The 19,037-nt window shown below is 65.1% G+C and overlaps 2 protein-coding genes across 2 annotated transcripts; one reads left to right on the forward strand and one right to left on the reverse strand.

Moving 5' to 3' along the window:
• The first annotated feature begins 1,551 nt into the window (after positions 1-1,551).
• Positions 1,552-12,798, forward strand: NPR2 (natriuretic peptide receptor 2). The gene is given in 23 exon segments (XM_040580674.1): positions 1,552-2,317; positions 6,881-7,080; positions 7,164-7,277; positions 7,550-7,685; positions 7,777-7,871; positions 7,956-8,088; positions 8,203-8,287; positions 8,400-8,520; positions 8,934-9,008; positions 9,175-9,252; positions 9,390-9,443; positions 9,445-9,495; positions 9,737-9,808; positions 9,886-10,045; positions 10,119-10,274; positions 10,357-10,525; positions 10,644-10,790; positions 10,970-11,093; positions 11,225-11,293; positions 11,381-11,555; positions 11,640-11,738; positions 11,835-11,926; positions 12,095-12,798. Coding segments are annotated over 23 exon segments (3,204 nt in total). The 5' UTR covers positions 1,552-1,581; the 3' UTR covers positions 12,158-12,798.
• Positions 12,799-14,106: 1,308 nt separating this feature from the next.
• SPAG8 (sperm associated antigen 8) lies at positions 14,107-16,301 on the reverse strand. Its single transcript, XM_040580427.1, has 2 exons — positions 15,213-16,301; positions 14,107-14,368 (listed from the first exon to the last, which is right to left on the reverse strand). Exons 1-2 carry the CDS (start codon positions 15,609-15,611, stop codon positions 14,123-14,125), a joined length of 645 nt encoding a protein of 214 aa, XP_040436361.1. The 5' UTR covers positions 15,612-16,301; the 3' UTR covers positions 14,107-14,122.
• Between the last annotated feature and the right edge of the window lie 2,736 nt (positions 16,302-19,037).

The following is a 19,037-nucleotide window of genomic DNA, read 5'->3' on the forward strand; positions in this document are numbered from 1 at the left end:
ACCAGCAAGACCAGCGAGGTCCCTGTGCAGCCACTGGACTCTGGCTGCAGTCCTCTCTGTGCCCCACACACGCATGTTGCCCCCCCCCCCCCAGCTCTGAGCCATGGGGCAGGGGCTGTCAGCGCGAGCACACACCCCGCCATGGGAGCAGGCAGCAGGCTGGGAATGAGAGGAATGCACCGCAGGCATGCTGCGCCCGCCGAGCCCCCCCTGCCCCAGTGAGGCCCCCCCCTGCAAACGCAGGGCCCGTCTGTGTCCCCCGAGGCTGTGGCAGGCCCCCAGGCAGCCGGGGCTGGCGACCCCTCGGGTCCTTCCCCAAATCCCTGGGGAGGACCGGCACTGCCCTGCCCGGGTAATCCCAGCTCCCATAGCGTCCCGGGGGGTTGCGCAGGGCTCGCTGCACCACAGGCCCTTGTCCCCAGAGCGCTCCCCTGTGCTCCATGGACTGTCCCTCCGAGCCTCTGCTCCCCTCACAGTCCCCCACCCTCCTACCCCACCACCCCACAGCCCTGTGTCCCATTGCACAGGGGTTGGAGCCCTAAAACCCACCGTGGTGACATGCCCACTGCCTCCAGCTCCCCCCCCCGGCATCCCCTGCCCTCAGCCCCCCGTAGCTCGACCGCCCCGGCCAGGCCATGTATCAAGCAGGGACAGGCAGCGGTGACACCAGATCCCTGTGGCGTGGCCCCCACTTGCACCCTCCGCTGCTGGGAGGACATCCTGGGTGTCAGCGTTGTCTGGATCCCCAGGGCATCGCACTTCTCAGAGCCTGATTCCCCCGTTGCCCCCCTGCATCCCAAATCCCCGCGACCTCCCCAACCCCCTCCCCTGCCCCCAGTAGGGACACCCACACCCAAGGCACCGGATGTTCCCTGAAAGGGAGGGCCCCCTCCCCAGAGCCCAGCTCGCCCTGCACCCCACAGCCCAAGACCTCCCTGAAATCCCTGGTGGGGTGCCCTCCCCTACAGCACACCCAGAGCCGTGTACCCCCTCACACCCCCACAGCGGGGGCACCCCTCTCCAGAGCACCCCTCGGCAAGGCCCCGTTGCGCACAATCCCTGCACCCCATCGCCCAGGGCATTCCCCAGCTCTAGTGGGGACCCCCAGAACGGGGCATCCCCTCCCCAACCCGCAGCCAGTGGGGCTACCTGCAACCCGGACGCCCCCCTCCCACCCCCCCTCCTAGACCCCCTAGAGCCCAGCCACCCCCTCCTCAACCTCTGCCAACTGCGGGCCGCCCGACACGGAAAGCCCCCTCCCCAACCCCTCCACCGGCGACCCACAGAAGGCGAGCACCCCGCCACCCCTCCAACCCTGCACTCCCGGAGCCAGTGCGCGCCTCCCCCGGCCCCCGCCCCACTAGCCCCCCGCCCCGGCCCCCCTCTCCGGGGACACCGCCCCCCGCCCCCGCCGCGGTGCCGCCCACCCCCGTGCCGCCCGTCCGGGCGGGGAGCGGCGGCAGAGGGCGCTGGCCGGCCCGGGGCGGTGCCGCCCGGGGGAGGGCGCAGGCGGCGGGGCGGGGGCGCGGCGGGGCGCAGGAGCCGCGGGCGGCGGCCGGGGCGGAGGAGCCAGCGCGGCCCATGGCTCCGCGGCTGCCGCTGCCGCTGCTGCTGCTGCTGCCGGCGGCGCTGCTGGTGCCGGCGGCGGCGGGAGCGGGGCGGCGGGCGGCGACCCCCGACGGGGCGGCCGCCAACTTGACGGTGGCGGTGGTGCTGCCCGAACGCAACGTGAGCTACGCGTGGGCTTGGCCGCGCGTGGGGCCGGCGCTCAGCCTGGCGCTGGAAGCGCTGGAGCGGGGCGACCCGCCGCTCCTGCCGCGGCCCTTCTCGGTGCGCGTCGAGTTCATGAGCTCGGAGCTGGAGGGCGCTTGCTCCGAGTACGTGGCACCGCTCAACGCCGTGGACCTGAAGCTCTACCACGACCCCGACGTCCTCTTCGGGCCGGGCTGCGTCTACCCCGCTGCTTCCGTGGGGCGCTTCGCCTCGCACTGGCGGCTGCCGCTGATCACCGGCGGGGCGGTGGCGGCCGGCTTCAGCCGCAAGCGGGAGCATTACAGCACGACGGTGCGTACCGGGCCCTCGGCCCCGAAGCTGGGTGCCTTCGTCTCCCACCTCCACGCCCACTTCAACTGGAGCGCCCGCGCCGTCCTCCTCTACGTGGACCGCAAGACTGACGACCGACCCTACTACTTCACCGTCGAGGGGGTCTACCAGGAGCTGCAGGACGGCAGCAACCTCACCGTGCGCCACCACATCTACTCTCCCGACGAGGGCGGCCCCGACACCGCCGTGCACTTCATCAAGGCCAACGGGCGCGGTGCGTGGGGAGGGGGGAGGGGGCGGGGGGGGGGGGGGGGGGTGCTCCGCGGGACAGGGCTGAGCACTCGGGGCGGGGGGGGGAGGGGGGCGGGGAGCGGAGCGGCCGGGGCTCCCCGCGGGGGAACCGCACGGGGCTCGGAGAGACGGCAAAATCTTCCGTGGGGCGCAGCGAGGGGCTGCAGATGTGGTGGGATCCGTGAGGGGACAGGGGTAGGGTGGAACCTGTCTGGGACACAGTGGGGGGACAGGGGTGCTGTGGAGCACACACGGGGCACAGCAAGGGCTTGAGGTGCAGTGGGACCTGTCTGGGGCGCAGCAAGGGGACAGAGACGAAGTGGGACCCGGGTAGGACACAGTGAGGGACTGGGCACACGGTGGAACCCGTGTGGGGCACAGCAAGGGCTTTGGGGGCCACTGGGATCAGTGTAGGGCACAGCAAGGGGCTAAGAGGGCAGTGAAATCCCTGTGGGGCACAGTAAGGGGACAGTGGGATGCATGTCGGGCGCAGGGAGGGGCTGGGAGCACAGTGGGGACCCGTGTGAGGCATGGGGAGGGGTGGGCAAAGCGGGTTGTATATAGAGTGCAGCAGGGGGTGGGCACGTTTTGTCACGGTGGGGCTGGGGGAGCAGCGGGACCTGCACAGGGAGGTGGGTGCACAGGGGACAAGGCAGGACCTGAGACCCCCAGGTCACCCTGGTGCCAGTGAAGGGGGTCCAGAGCAGGGTGAGGAGTCACAGGGTCCCCTTCCCTGCCCCCCAGCCCGGTCACCCTGTGCTGGGGGACATCTGGGGTGGACCCTCACCTTGGTGGGATGTGTGGTGTGAGGGGCACTGGGGCCACCCTATGCTCTGTGTTAGCATGATCAGGGTGTCCGTGGGGGCAGGCAGGACCCAGCCACCTCCTCGGAGGCTGAAGGTGATGGTGTGGACGTGGCCGCCTGAAGGGCAGCGCCGGCTGTTGTTACATGCCTAGAGCAGCCTGGTGCCGACACATGGAGGTGGCTGTGCCATGCTTGGGCAGAGCCCCCCAGCCTGGCACCTGAGTGCCCTGAGCTGTCAGTGTCCCCGTTGTGCCCCAGGGAGGGGGCTGGGGATGGCCCCACCCTGATGATGGAGGGATAAATCAATGTTGTGCCTTTGGAGTGCCCCAGGAGAGCGGCTATACTGGGAGCAGGAGGAAATGGAGGGGCTTACGGAGGCAGCTAGAGAGCAAGGGCAGCCTGATGCGCTTTCATTATTGATGAGCAGGGTTTATTGATCCCGGAGCCAGCCGCTCCGTGATGCTTCTTAATGGATCCTGAGATGCTGTGTCATTAAGAAGGACATCGAGCCGCGACGATTGGAGCCAGATGGGCCAGCGGGAGATGTGGCCAAGGCTGTGTGGGATGAGGCTGGAGGCGTGTGGCTGGGGTGCTGGACCAGGTTCGCCCAGGGTTGAGGCTGGTGGGGGCTGGGCATCCCATGGTGGGCTGCAGGACCTGAGCAGCTTCTGGCTACCTCTCTCGTTTGCTTGGCCAAGAGGCTGGGATGAAAGCTCCCTGTGTGCACCGTCACCAGCCGTGGAGTGTGGAGCTTTGTGTGGGATGGGGGCAAAGCACCCCGCAGTGAAAAAGGCTAAAATCAGCGATTTCTGTTAACGTTTCCGGTTTGGTGCCGTAAATCACCCTGGTGGGAATAGATCCCTCCTGGTGCAGGCAGGGGGTCGTGGCTGCTGGGGGCGGATGCAGGCGTGGGCAGAGACCTGGGGGCCTTCTGAGCTGGGATGTGGGAGGGTCTGGGCCCCTATGGCCACAGCCCGGAGCGGGGCGCAGAATGTGAGGCTGAGTGCTTGGCCCCGCAGGGGTGGGTGCTCAGGGCTGTGATGCTGATGTTAGTTACATGCTTTCCTAACCTCGGGCTGTGGGGGACTGAGTAGGGACCCTGCAAGTCTGTCCTGGGGGTGCCCATCCCTGCATGGTGGGGCACGGAGAAGGAAGCAGGAGCTTTGGTCAGAGCTACATCTGTGTCCATGCCCTGCAGCGATACCGCGTCATCCCTCTTGGTGTCACCTTCCTTCTCCCAGGTGACCGGCAGGATTTTGGTAAACATTTCCAGGGGAAAGCTGCTTCTGTGTCCCACCATGTGTCCCCAGTGCTGCCTAACCCTGACATTTGTGGCTCTGAAAAGCAGGCATGGTGGGATGTAGGTGCATCACCCTGTCCCATGCATGGCCCCCTCACACTTCCCATTGCCCCTCTTACTGGTGTCTGGGTGACGTGCAGGGGCCCACGTCTCTCCTGCCACTTGCAAAAGCACTGATATAATTAGAGCTGTGGTTGAGGGAATTACCGGAGCATCTGCCCACAAAGCCCAGGTCTCCTGCCTGGGGAGATGGCTGGGTGCTGCTGGCAGGAGGGGAGTGCATTTGGTCCTCATCCCTGCAGTTCCCCTGGGTGTGGGATGGCCACTTGACTGGGGTGAGGGTCTCTGCGCTGCAGTGCCCTGTGCTGATGACACTGCTCAAAACAGATTTGCAGGGATTTGCTTCCCCAAACCAGGATTCGCCCTCACTTCAAGGTTATCTTCCATCATGCAGGGGTCGGGCAGCATCCTGCCACCCTGTCTGCATGCTCGTGGTCCTGCCTGTCCCTTGGGGCCATGCACCCTGCCTCCTGCATCACGGGCACCCACTAAAGAAATGCCTGGGGGCTGCATGCACCCCAGCCTCGCAGGACCTCATTCCCCTTGTCCTCAGTGATGATAAAGTTGCCTCTGACCATTCGCAGACCCCTGGGGGGTTCTGTGAGCAGGCAGGGGTGCTGCTGGCTGGGCGGGAGGCTGCCAGCTGGAGACAGCTGCCAGTGTCATGAAAAGCCCCAAGCGTTGACCCTTCCCTTCTGCACAGCTCCTGCAAGCTGTCCCCAGGGAGCCATCCAGGCGCCATTGATCCCCATGCTCGGCGGCCTTTGACCAGGCAGGCTTTTGCTGCCGCCACCGCAGGGGCTGGCTGCCCATGGTGTCCCACCATCTGCTACCAGCTGTTGCAGCTCCCCAGCCTGTGTGGTGCCGTGGGCCGCCTTTTCCTGGCGCCTGTGATGGGATGGGGAAAGCTCCATGCTGTGTCCCCATGGTGGGGGACCCTCAGCCTCTGCATGCTGGAAAGATGCTGCGCTGTCCATCCTGGCTGAGAAATTTGGGTACAGCACATTTCTGGGTGCGGGACTAGTGAAGTGGGGAAGCCAGGAGTGTTTATTTGAGGTTTTGCAGCACTCAGAGGGAAACCATTTCAGACCATGAAACAGGCTTTTGCTCATGCACAGCCCAAGCTGCTGCAACTCCCCTCTCTCCCGTGCCCAGGACCAGCTCCCCACGTCGCTGTGGGTTTCCTGTGTCCAGGGTGGCTCTGCTGGGTTTCTTCTCCCACCCATGGGCTGCCTCGCTGCCTCCATGGGCGACCCTGTCAGCCCTGCTGCCTGCATGGCCGGGTGTCCTCCAGCAGCTGGGACACTGTCCCAGGGCATGGGGCTTCCTTGCTGTCCCCAGCACTCCCCACGCTCCAGATCCAGCTGGGGCGCCGGGCCCCATGCAGAAGGGCTGTGTGCTGGGGCCAGTGCCCGAGCGTGACATTCCTACAGCACCCGCCGCCTCCTCTGTTGCTCAATCCCGGGTTCCCAGCCAGGCTGGCTGGAGCAGGGGCCCTGGTTTTCCGGGGGGAGGGAAGAGGCAGTGGCAGGATCCTCAGCAAGGGCAAGGAGGGCCCCTGCTCGGGGGGGTTTCAGACACTCTTGGGCACCCATCCCCATGGCCCACGGTGCCCTGTGCCAGCCCCATGCTGCCCTGACGCAGCACCTGGGTGAGCATCCCAACAGGGCTGGCTGAGCCCCCAGCAGCGGGTGGGGGCACGTGGGGTGGCCAGCCGGGCCCCAGACACCCCCTTGCCGCGTGGGTCGCACTAGCGAGATGCTCTGTTTCCAATTAGCGCCGGCGGCCGCAGAAGGTGCTGGAATCCGGGAACCTGCGCATTCCTGCCGCACGGCTGGCCAGCCACAAACCCAAACATGGGTTTGTCCCATTCCTCAGCCCGGGTTCCCCAGGGGCCTCCGGCGCACGGCCCCAGTGCCTCTCCTGGCCCCCAGGTCCCCTGTCTGGGGCTGTTGGGGAGCAGCTGGGGATCTGGTGCCAGAGGAGACAGCCCCTGGGTGGCTTTTGCTGGAGCAGGATGCGTGTGGGTGCTGGAGCAGAGCGTGTGGGGTCTGTGCATAGGGTTGCATATTTTGGAGCAAGGGTTCCCCTGTTCTCCTTTCCCCCTTCAGCCCAAGGTAGCTGGTGGGGCAAGGGTGGGTCAGGGCCAGTGAGCGTGGTGGGGCTGAGTGGGCTCTGTGGCCATGGGTCACGTAGCATGAGAAGGTGGTCAGCCATGCACTCCCCCATCTGCCTGCTCCGTCCTCCCCACAGCCGTTGAGTGTGCCCCCGGGGCTGTTCTGCCCGTTGCCCCAAGGGAAAGCATCCCACCCCACACCTGTTGTGCGCTGGGTAGGGGGTGTGTGGCATTGCCCCCCTGACATGCCATGTCTGGCCAGCAGTGGTGTATCTCTGTGGGCCACCGGAGATGCTGCGGCAGATCATGCAGCTGGCTCAGCAGGAGAACCTCACCAATGGTGACTACGTCTTCTTCTACCTGGATGTCTTCGGGGAGAGCCTGCGGGGTGACTCTGCCCGCGACCCCTTCAAGCCCTGGCAGCAGAGCCCAGGCCAGGACTCGGGGCTCCGTGAGGCTTTCCAGGTGAGCTGCACCCGCCTGCCTGAGGACAGGGACCTCCTCAGCCTGGCCTCAGTGTGTGAACGGGGTGCTGTGCTCGGTTGCAGATGGTGCTGGTGATCACCTACTATGAGCCCCAAAACCCCGAGTACCAGCACTTCCAAACCCAGCTCATCCTTCGAGCTAAGCAGAAATTTGGGGTGCAGCTCAACTACTCCCTGGTGAGTGAGTCCCCCTGCATGATGGGGCAGTGGGGACCCTCTGCATGGGGCTGTGGCACCTCACCAGGATGCAGGGGGTGGGACACAGCCACAGGCAATGCCCAAGGGGCCATTCCTGGTCTGAGCAGCCATGGGCACTGCCATTCCCCCGGGGTGCATGTTGGCTCCCATGTGAGGTTATGGGGTTGTGGGTGGGTACGTGACCCTGGTGTGGGGCTCCTGGGGTGCTCCCATGCATGTGGCCACAGGTGTGCTGAAGTTCCCTCTGACAGATGAACCTGGTGGCGGGGTGTTTCTATGATGGGATGCTGCTGTATGCCATGGTGCTGAACGAGACCCTGCAGGAGGGTGGCTCCAAGAAAAATGCCACCCACATCATTGAGAAGATGCGAGATCGCAAGTTCCAGGGTAACGGTGGGACAGGGGCAGCTGGACTGAGGGTGCCACGGGGGCGGTGGAACCCGGTCCCTGTCCCACCTGGGTCTTGCTTCTCCCACAGGAGTGACGGGACTGGTGAGCATGGATAGCAACAATGACCGGGACACCGACTTCAACCTATGGGCCATGGGCGATCCCGAGAGCGGGCAGTATGAGGTGGGGGCTGGCACTGGGATCCTGCCAGCAGCTGGGGCTGGGGGGCTGGGATGCTGGGGGCGGCCTCAGCTCTCTCTGCCGTAGGTGGTGGGACACTACTCGGGTGTGGAGAAGCAGATCCACTGGCTGGGACGACCCATTCCCTGGGTGAAGGGGGCCCCTCCCTTGGACAACCCACCCTGTGTCTTCGACGTGGATGACCCCTCCTGTGATAAAAGTGGGTGTACTCGGTCTCCATGTCCCTTGGTCCCCAGCACCTTTCCCTGAGGCTGCATGATAGCCTGGCACCTGTGGCCAGGTGGGCCACACTAACATCTCCTCTTGCCCACAGCCCCCCTCTCCATGCTGGCCATCGTGGCTTTGGGCACTGGCCTCACCTTCGTCATGTTTGGCATCTCCAGCTTCCTCATCTTCAGGTCAGTCAGGGCTGGTGGAGCCTCTGGGTACTGGTACCCATCAGCCTGGTTTGGGGCAGGGGGGCAGGCAGGGCAGAAGAGTATGGGGGCCTGACCCCTGTGTGCCCCCCAGGAAGCTGATGCTAGAGAAGGAGCTTGCCAGCATGCTCTGGAGGATCCGCTGGGATGAGCTGCAATTTGGGAGCCCTGAGCGGTACCACAAGGCAGCAGGCAGCCGGCTAACCCTGTCCCTGGTGAGACCTTCCTGCCCTGGGGCACCACCCTCTTCCTGCCCCTGCCCCGTCCTCCCTCCCTGCATGACAGCTCTTCCCTCTTGATCCCCTCCAGGGCCCTCCATCCCCTACAGAGCCGCAGCCCCGCTGTGTCCATCCCTTACACAGCCCTGCATCCTCTACAGAGCACCATACCTCATCAGGCCCCTGTGTGGCCCTCCGTCCCCTACACGGCCACATGTTACCCATACCCTACAACCTTACATCCCCTGTAGTGCACCATACCTCATCCTGTAGCCCTTGCCTTCCCTACAGAGCATGCAGACGTCCTGACCCTTCAGAGCTCATCCTGCCACCATCCCTTGCACACCCCTGGGGGTGCCTGCCATGCTGCACTCCAGGGTCCCCATCCCTAACCCCCTCCTTCCCTGCAGCGTGGCTCCAGCTACGGCTCCCTGATGACCACCCATGGCAAGTACCAGATCTTTGCCAACACCGGCCACTTTAAGGTCAGTGCAGCAGACGGGGAGCTGAGCTCTCCCCTGAGAACCCCCCAGCCCTCTTGGGGTGCTTCCCTTCAGCTGTAACCCCACCCTGCGGCATGCTGGCACCTTCTTCCCCTCCCCAAATCTGCCCAATGGGCACTGACCTCTTCCACCCTCCCTGGCACCCCAGGGCAACGTGGTGGCCATCAAGCACATCAACAAGAAGCGCATCGAGCTGACACGGCAGGTGCTCTTCGAGCTGAAACATGTAGGTTTGGGGTCTGGGCTGCAGTGGGTTCCCTGCTTGGGGGTGCAAGGGCTGGTCCTGGCACAGTGGGTGCTGGTGCGAGCAGCAGCCCATCCCATCTGACCTCAAGCCTGTCTTGGCTCTGCTTCCACCTCCAGATGCGGGACATCCAGTTCAACCACTTGACTCGCTTCATCGGGGCATGCATTGACCCCCCCCAACATCTGCATTGTCACTGAGTACTGCCCACGGGGCAGCCTGCAGGTAGGGGGGCTTGGGGGCACTGGGGGTGACCTGGCTGGGCTGGGCCTTGAGGACAGGGCTATAGATGCTGGTGGCCACCCAAGCCCCACAAGACCTGCAGCAGAGCTGCACAAGCAGGTGTCAGATGCCAGTGGAGGGGAGGAGGTGGGTTCCTCAGAGTCCCCCCACAGTTGGGTGCTTGGTGAGGCTGGTGCTGGCATCACCACCCCTTGGGTGGAGTCCACTCAATGTGCTGCCCCAGGATGTCCTGGAGAATGAGAGCATCAACCTGGACTGGATGTTTCGCTACTCCCTCATCAACGACATTGTCAAGGTACTCAAGTGAGGGGCACAAGGGTCTGGGGGAGGTGCCTGAGGGATGCCAGCTTCCCCGTGTCTTATCTGTCCCAGGGAATGGCTTTCCTGCACAATAGCATCATTGGCCACCACGGCAGCCTCAAGTCATCCAACTGTGTGGTGGACAGCCGCTTCGTGCTGAAGATCACCGACTACGGGCTGGCCAGCTTCCGCACACCCTGCGACAGCGAGGACACGCATGCCCTTTATGCCAGTGAGTGCCTGCTCAGGAGGACCAGGGGGATGGGGTGACCCTGCCTCACCACTCTGTGTCTGTGTCCCACCAGAGAAGCTGTGGACAGCTCCAGAGCTGCTGCAGAAGGGGCGTCTGCCCACGCCGGGCATGCAGAAAGCCGATGTCTACAGCTTTGGTATCATCATGCAGGAGGTTGCCCTACGCAACGGCCCCTTCTACATCGAGGGCATGGACCTGAGCCCCAAAGGTGAGGGTAGGGGGCAAGCGTGGGGTAGTCCTGTCCCCGACAGGGGCGGTCCAAGTGCTCACCATCGGCCACCCCCTGACAGAGATTGTGCAGAAGGTGCGTAACAGCCAGAAGCCCTTCTTTCGCCCCTCCATTGACATCGGGGTGCACAGCGAGGAGCTGGCAGTGCTGATGGAGCGCTGCTGGGCACAGGAGCCGGCTGAGCGCCCTGACTTCGGCCAGATCAAGATCTTCATCCGTAGATTCAACAAGTGGGTGGCTGGCGAGCGGGGGCGGGGGGTGGCCCTGGGCAGCAGCAGGGAATGCTGTGGGGGCAGTGGTTGGGGGGACACCTCTTCCTGACGGCGCCAGCTGCCTGCACCCCGGCAGGGAGGGCAGCACCAGCATCCTGGACAACCTGCTGTCGCGCATGGAGCAGTACGCCAACAACCTGGAGAAACTTGTGGAGGAGCGGACGCAGGCCTACCTGGAGGAGAAGCGGAAGGCTGAGAACCTCCTCTACCAGATTCTGCCCCAGTGAGAGAGGGAGAGATGGGAGCATGTGGGTCTGGATGTTGGCATGGGGTTAGCATGCACCCACTGCTGTGCAAGCATGGGGTCCCTTGCCAGCTCTCCATGCTGGTGAAGGGCAGGGGACACAGGAAGAACGAGTTTTTGGGGTGGGAGCCCACTACCATCCTCCCTGTCATCACCAGCTCTGTTGCGGAGCAGCTGAAGCGTGGGGAGACAGTGCGGGCCGAGGCTTTTGACAGTGTCACCATCTACTTCAGCGACATTGTGGGCTTCACTGCCCTCTCGGCCGAGAGCACCCCAATGCAGGTGAGAGCAGGGCTTGGGGGGTAGCCCTCCTGCAGGAGTGGCAGGGGCAATTCATACCCTGGTAGTGCCATCCATGGCGCTGGGGGGGACATGCCCGCTACCAGCCCTGCATGCACCCTTCTTCCATCCAGGTTGTGACTCTGCTGAATGATCTCTACACTTGCTTCGATGCCATCATCGACAATTTTGATGTCTACAAGGTGAGGGGGTGGCAAGCAAGCACAGTCCCCGGAAGTGAGGTGGGCAGTGAGGAGCCCAGGGTATACCCACTGTCCCTGACTCCACAGGTGGAGACCATTGGGGACGCCTACATGGTGGTGTCAGGGCTGCCAGTGCGCAATGGGAAGCTCCATGCCCGTGAGATTGTCCGCATGGCCCTGGCCCTGCTTGATGCTGTCAAAACCTTCAAGATCCGGCACCGGCCCAATGACCAGCTCCACCTGCGCATCGGCGTACACACCGGTGAGCCCCCACATTGGCTAGCACCAGCTGGGGGATGCTCGCTCACCTGCCCTGCAGTAGCTCCAGACATCTCTGTCCCCATAGGTCCTGTGTGTGCTGGAGTCGTGGGTCTGAAGATGCCGCGGTACTGCCTCTTTGGGGACACGGTGAACACCGCATCCCGCATGGAGTCCAATGGCCAGGGTGAGCCGTGGGGCTGGCAGCTGGGGTCTGGTGCCACAGGTCGTGCCCTGCTCCCGGACCCATCCATGTTCCCTTTTGCCCCCCTGTGCCACCCAGCCCTGAAGATCCATGTCTCATCCACCACCAAGGAAGTCCTGGATGAGTTTGGCTGCTTCGAGCTGGAGCTGCGTGGGGATGTGGAAATGAAGGTGAGAGTGCAGGGACTCCGGTGGGGTGCCCACCCTTCCTGCCACAGGGGCATGTGATGCGTGGGTGGGTCAAGGCTGGGACCTTTTGTCCCCCTCTGTGCTGGGGATGGCACCCAAGGAGCAGCAGTGGCTGGAGGGAGGGTCTCACCACTCCCCTCCACTGCCCAGGGCAAGGGGAAGATGCGGACCTACTGGCTGCTGGGTGAGAGGAAAGACCCCAAAGTCGTCTGAGCCCCATGGCAGTGGCGCAGGCCCCCAGCCCCGATGGGACTGCCAGCACTTCCCAGTGCCTGGACTTCCACGACACACTGGCATCCCCCCATCACTGCAGCCCACCACCACCACCACTGCAGCCCCCCTGCTTCAGCAGGGCCCAGGTGTGGGGGGCTAGCAGCCACGGCACCGCAGGCCCCCCCTCCATCGGCACCAGCAAAGCCCACTTCCCCCTGCAGCCTCTGCTGGAGGGGGGGCTGGCCCCAATCCAGCCCTGGGGACCCCACATCCCCCCATCCTCCGAGGTCCTACTGCCCCTGCCCTCTCCCTTGTGGCTCAGCTGGCTCTGAGCCGCTCCTGGGGCCTGGCTGCCCCACAGGGCACTTTGCCGTCTCTTTTCAGTACCTCGTCCCCAGCAGAAGTTGTGCCCACATCACCCCCTTCCTGGGGGGGGGGCGCGCGGAAATGGGGGGCTCCTGCCAAGACTGACCTCTTGGTGAGGGCAGGGTTCAATGCCGCACCTCTCCCCCCTCCTCAAGTCTTCCCCTCCCCTGTATATAGCCCCACCGGGTCATGTAAATACCCCCCTCCCCCAGGTGTAAATATAGGAGTCACTGCAAACTATTTTGTTGAAATACAAACTTCCCCAAATCCTTCCATCCCCTGACCTCTGCTTCACTCTGCCCTGGAGTGCCAAGTGGGTGGGTGGGGGGAGGGGGGGGGGGGCAACACTGAGCTCAGCCTGTGCTGGGGATGGCTGCCTGGAGCATCCCAGAGCATCGTAGCCCAGGGGTCTGGCTGCAGCGTGGGGTGGGTAGTCTGGGCGCAGGGAGCTGGTGCGGGTGGCTGCAGGGCTGGCGAGGGCTCAGGGTGTTGCTGGGAAGGCAGAGCCACCGCGGCCGGCGGGGTTTGCTTTGGCGCCAGGGCAGCAGTGCGTTCCTCTGAGCTCATGCTCTGGCCGTGCCACCGCCACCTCTTGCTGGAACCCACCTGTGCCTGGGGACGGGGCCGCGTGTCCTCTGCTGTGGCCACTGGGAGAGGACACATCCCAGGGGATGGGGCTGTGTCAGGGGCTCTCCCTCCGTGCCCAAGGAGCAAGTCTTGGGGTAGTAGCATGTTTTGGGGCAGCAGTGATTTGCAGAGGGGCTGGAGGGTGTCCCCATGCCCGTGCTGCATGGTCCCACAGAGATCAGGACATGGTGCTCTGCCTCCAGATGCCCAGCCTGAGGACAGCCCTGGGGCAGCAAGGACCCTGGGACCACCTTGCTTTTTATTGCTTGTAGGGCTGGAGCCGGCTCCTCAGAGGGGCACAGGGCAGGGGCTACTTTAGGTCCTTGGTGATGGGAGTGGAGAAGACCGCGTTCCTCCGAAAGGGACTGTCCCTGCTGCGGATGCTGGTGACACCCTGGAGGGAAGTGGAGAGGTCCCTGTCAGCAGCTGAGTCCCCCAGGTGCTGGCAGGGCAGGGTGCTGGGGGGCTTACAGGCAGGCTGTGGGCTTGCTCCAGCCAGAAGCTGCAAGGCTGCTCCGTGTAGTAGTTGTGGGGCTGCAGATGGAAGCAATGTGACACTGGGTGGGGGGAACAGCATGCCTGGGGGGACACGGGAGCCTTGCAGGCTCCCTGAGGGATGCCGCAAGGGAGGGGTGGGGGACCGTTCCCTGCCTGTACCTGGGTGGTGGGCAGTGGTGTGAACTGGCAGCCCCTGGCACAGTAGTCCCGGTGCGTAGTAGAGACTGACTCCATGGGCATCCTTGGGGGACAGATCTCCTGCAGCATCTCCTTCCTGGTGGCAGAGCAGACCCCACACCCCTCAGCTCTGGGGTCATTTCTCCCACCCCAGGCAGGCACCCGCAGCAGGGTCCCCTCCTCCGGGGCATGGCTCCAGGGGTGGGTGGCATGTGGGGACGCAGGCTTGCCTGTATTTCTGGTAGAGCTGGGACTCCAGCATGACCTCCCGCTGCCCTGCCAGGAGGTAAGGTGCCATCAGCCCTGCAGCAAAGGTCCCCTTGCTGCCTTTTGGTGGGGCACACAGCTTGGTGGGAGGGGCTCAGCCTCACCTCGTCCCAGCAGCTGGGCCCTGTGTGGCGGGCGGTAGGTGTCCTTCATGGTGGTGCTGTCAGTGGACCGGGAGGACTGGTGGACCAGCAGCCCATGGTGGCCATGCCAGTGGGTAGAGGCTTCACTGCCTGGCTGCTGCCCTGGCGTGAGGTCCAGGTGGTTTGTGGCTTTCTGGGAACACAGAGTTGGGGCTGCAGGAAGGTGCAGGAGCCCACCCTGCAGTGCCCCATGCCCACCTCTGGTTTTTAGGCTTTTGATAGTCCCATGGGTCTCTGGGGAAGACTGGGAGGTGAGCTTAAGTCACCCCTCCTGCTGTTGGCAAGCAGGGGGTCACTGCCCCATACCTGAGGCCATGCTGTGCAGTCAGGTGGCTGACGTGAGCACTGGGAGCAGCCCTGGGGGCACAAGCTGCAAAAGGGGGGACAGTCCTTCCAGCCAGCTCCCTGGGAAGGTCGGTGTGGGGACAGCTGCAACCTGGGCAGAGTTGACCTCTTCTGCTTGCCAGAGGTCAGCTGGCCTTGTACAGCCACCCCAGCCTCCTGAGTGCCCAGGCTGCCCCTATGGCTGGGCAAGCGTCTTACAGCGCTTGCACAAACCTTGGGGTCCCCAGGCTGTGGCATGGCTTGGCCCATGTGCCCCCCAAAGCCTGGCTTGCCCAGGCAGCCATCTTTGTGATGGGCTGTGACACCCAGCTCCTGCTGCTCTTGCAGCAAGCTCCTGGCTCTTCTCCCAGAGCCTCACCATCGCTCCCCACATGCCTGCCCATCCCAGAGCCTTTCCATCGCTCCCCACATGCCTGCCCATGCCTTTTGTGCTATTGAATTTCATCCCCTTTCCATCCTGCTGGGCTCAAGGTCATTCAGGGAGCTCTACCTTGGCCAAGGGCAGCTATTTAAAGAGAGGGGGCTGCCCAGGAGCAGGAAGCTTCACAGGATCAGCATGTGGGACAACACAGTGGAGAAGGTTTTGAAGAGAATGTCCCTTTATGGCTCCCCAGGCAGTGATGGGGACTTACCTCCTCCTGCCAGTTGTGGGTCAGGCAGCTCCCACGGGACACCAACTGGCTGGGCTGCCCTGCTGGCATCTGCAGGAAGGGGGGCAGCACCAGCCCCACGGTGGGGGACACCTTGCCAGGACGAGTTCCCTGCTTTCCATGGCAGGGCGGCAGCTCAACCCCACTGGGATCCTTCCCAGCTTCAGCAGGTGTCACCGCACTGGGCACAGCTGGCAGGGCCATGGCGGGCAGCTCAGCCGTGGCCCACAGCATCCCCTGGGGCACCTCAGCTGTGGCCATTGGTGTCTCCCTGTGGCACTGGGGCTTCTCCATGGGCACCTCAGGCAGGAGGACGTGGCTCTGGGCCCTGACTGGACGCGGTGGCCTCTCTGCAGGGTACACAGGAGGCATGTGGCCCATCGGAGCCAACCTGCAGGTGGGGACGGTCCCTGAGAAAAGGCGGTGGGGTGCATCCCTCAGCCTCCCCCTTGCCCACCATGTCCCCAGCCCCTACCAGTGTGGGCTGGGCCCTGAGGCCAGGGGTCCCGGGACCCTCATCGTGTTACCCCCACCCCAGGGTGGGGGACAAGGATCAGCTGTCCCTTTAGGGGGCAGAAGCAGTGCCTGCTGCCGGGTCAGCGCTCTGCAGGGATCACCCTGTCCATGGCTCCTTTCCCCCTCCTTGGCCCCCACCCCCACTTGCAGCAACATCCCCGCCCCGGTGTCCCCAGCTCAAGCTCTGCCCCCCAACGCCCCCTGTGCCCCGTCCCGCGGCTCCACAACACCCCAGCACCCCCTGCGTGAGCTCCGGCCCCTACCTCCTCCCCAGGTGCCACCCCACCCAGGCAGTGCCCCGGACCCCCCCCATCTTCTGATGTCCCCTGTCCCCTTAATGCTTCCCCCCAGGCCCTGCCACAACACCCCCAGGCCCCTGCCCCCCAGATGTCTCCCTCGGGGGTCACCCTAACGCCCTACACGCCCCCGCCCCGGTGCCCCGGCCCGACCCCACCCTCGGGGAGCCCCGGCCCGCCGCCGCCGTGCTCCTGTCTCCATGGCGCCTGCGCGGGGTGCAGCCGCTCCGTGCCCATGGAGACGGCAAACACCGGCCGCGCCGCGCCCGCAAGCTCGTTCGTGGCGCCGGGTGCGTGCGCACCTCCCATTGGCGGAGAGTCTGGAGGGGGCGGGGCCCATCCGGGGCGGGGCCAAGGGGCAGGAGTAGAAAGCAGAGGGGCAAGAGGGCGGGGCCGGGGGGCGGGGCCGGGGCAAGTGGGCGTGGCTGGGGCAGGAAGGCATGAAGGCACATGGCCCGGCCCAGGACTGTGGCACCCCCCAGCCGGGGATCTGTGTCACCCTGCCCCGGGCTGCCCTGGTGCCTTGGCCAGGGAGGAGGCCTGGGCCCAGACAGTGCTCACTGGGCGTGGCCTGGTGACAGGGGTGGCCCCAGAGGCTCTCGGGGGACAGGGCAGGTGGGCACTGTGCCCGGGCCAGGGCAGCTGGGCCCCACCGGGGTGGCAGGAGGGACGTGCCTGGCACCGGGCTCCTGGGGACACACTGCTCCCCATGAGTTGACCCAAGTGACCCTCCCCTGCTATTTGGGCCTGGCCCTTGGGTGCGCCTGTCAGGGACCCACGGCTGGCCCCGGGTGACAGGGCAGGATGGGCCCAGCTGGTCCCCCACAGGCGCGGAGCAGCCCCCCTTGCCGCCAGCCCTCACTGGGCCCCCGTCCCCGCCGAGGCTGGGCAGAAGAAGGGCCCTTTGATAGCGCGCAGCAGGCTCCGTCGCGAGGGCTGTTATTCCAGCGTTCTGCGGTGTGTGCTGCCGGGGCCACCACGTGCTCGGCGCTGGGGCCTCTGTTTTTCCTGGCTGGGGATGTGCCTGGCCCCTCTGGCCTCGGCCGGCCGGGGCCCCCAGCGGGGACAGCTTTCCCCTCCGGGTGCTCGGCCCTGCGCCAAACAAGGGCTTCTCCAAGCCCATCTGCTAAGCAGCTGCAGGGAGGAGGGAGAGACATGCCCCAGAGCTCAGGCTCAGCAAAGGCCCCCCCCCCCCCTTCAATGCTTGGACTGCACCAGACCTGCTGCGGCTGGGGGTGGGTGCCTGTATGTGCCAAGGGCTGGGTGCTCGCTGCAAAGGTGTTGGGGTGCATCCTGTTGGTCGTGCCCCCATGCTTGGCCCTGGGCCTAGCGCTGGCCCCTGAGCTGCACCCATAGGTCAGCTCATGCACCCCAGGGTGCTCTTCCCAGGAGGGTCCCTGGCCTCCCCACCAGATACAGGTGGGCTTGTCCCCAGAGCAGCCAAAAGCCTGGCCAGGCAGCATGGGTGCCTGGGGAAGCCAAGGGACACTGAAGACACCACAGTAGTGTGATACAAGGACCCTGGCGATGCCAGCCCAAGGGTGTGCACTCACTGTGGGGCAAGCTGCTCTGGGGTGGCACATGGGGCACTGCTGTGGGGCAGCAGCCCTGACGCTGCTGGAGCACATCTGGCTGCCTCTCGCTGGCTGACACATCCCCCACCACCCCCCGCCCTGCTCTTTTGGGAACTTGCGTCATTTGTGATAGTCTTTGGCTGAGAAAACAGCCATCACCCCCCCACCTCACCCCTCCCAGGCCCAGCACTATGGGGCTGTGCTGCCCTGGGGATGCTTCAGGACTGACAAAATAAACCTGGCGCAGGAGCAAACACAATTGCAGGCGTCTGTCCTCTGATCTCCTGTGCCAGCACTCACCCTCTGCCAGGCTCGGCATTCCTGGGGACTGCTCCAGGTGAGCTCTGGGGGATGATGCACTGGGGATCCTTGGCCCCTCCTTGGGGTCCCTGGGGAGATGGGGACCCCCGCCCCTCTCTGGGGTCCCCCGCCACGAGACAGGGCTGTCCCACATCCCGGAGTGGCCCCAGCCCGTGATGAGGCTTGAGCAGGTCTTGGAGGTGGGAAGCATCATCATCCAACATTTTTAAGGTTCGTTTACACCCCAGAAACACTCCCCACACTACACTGGGTGGGGAGGCAGGGAGCGGGGCTGAAGTGACTGGACTCTGCCACGGCCCTGTGCCGCTCCCGGGCGGCCCCCCGCCACCAGCGCCACCGAGCCGGAGGCTGAACAGAGCAGCCATTCTCCCCGGCAGGCTGCGGTCCCCTGTGCGGCTGGCAGGGGCCCAGGTGGCCCCGCCGGCGGTGCCAGGTGGGCCCATGCGCTGCGCCAGCACCGGCCCACGCCACTAAATATAGCCCACGGCGCCCAGCGGTGGCCAGCACGGCGCGGGAGAAGGAGGCGCGGGAGAAGGAGGCGCGGGGCAGCGAGCACGCAGCTGCACACGTGCCAGCCCCCCAGCATGCGCAGCCCCCACGGAGTTGGCCGCGGCCGCAGGCAGGCACGTGCGTGCAAGCTCAGCATGCACACACACACGTGCTGTGTGCGTGGGGTGCTGCTGTGTTTGCCATTCAGGAGGTGGGGTCTGCGGCTTGCAACGCCATGTGTTCCGCATGGTGGTGCGTGCGCAAGGGGCCTGGGGTGCACAAGGGGTCTGTGGGTGGCCTGTGTGCACCCACCTTCACCACCGCGTGAACCCCCATCATCCCCACACGTGTCACCCCCGCGTGCATCCCCCCTGCCACCCACCCACTGCTTTGTGCCTGCGCTGTGTGATGGGGGTCTGGGGTGCATGACACTGTTTTGCATGGCGGTGCACGCAGAGGGGGTGTGTGGTGCGAGGTGTTCTGCACAGCGGTGCACATGTTGGGGAGGTGGGGGCACACAGGAGTGCTGGGGCTCTATCATGGCAGTGGGGCTGGGTGGGTGGCCCAGGGTATGTGGGTGCTGCTGGCACTGCTCTGGGATGTTCCCCAGC

The sequence above is a fragment of the Falco naumanni genome, chromosome Z (assembly GCF_017639655.2).
Source record: "Falco naumanni isolate bFalNau1 chromosome Z, bFalNau1.pat, whole genome shotgun sequence".
Lineage (NCBI taxonomy): Eukaryota > Metazoa > Chordata > Aves > Falconiformes > Falconidae > Falco > Falco naumanni.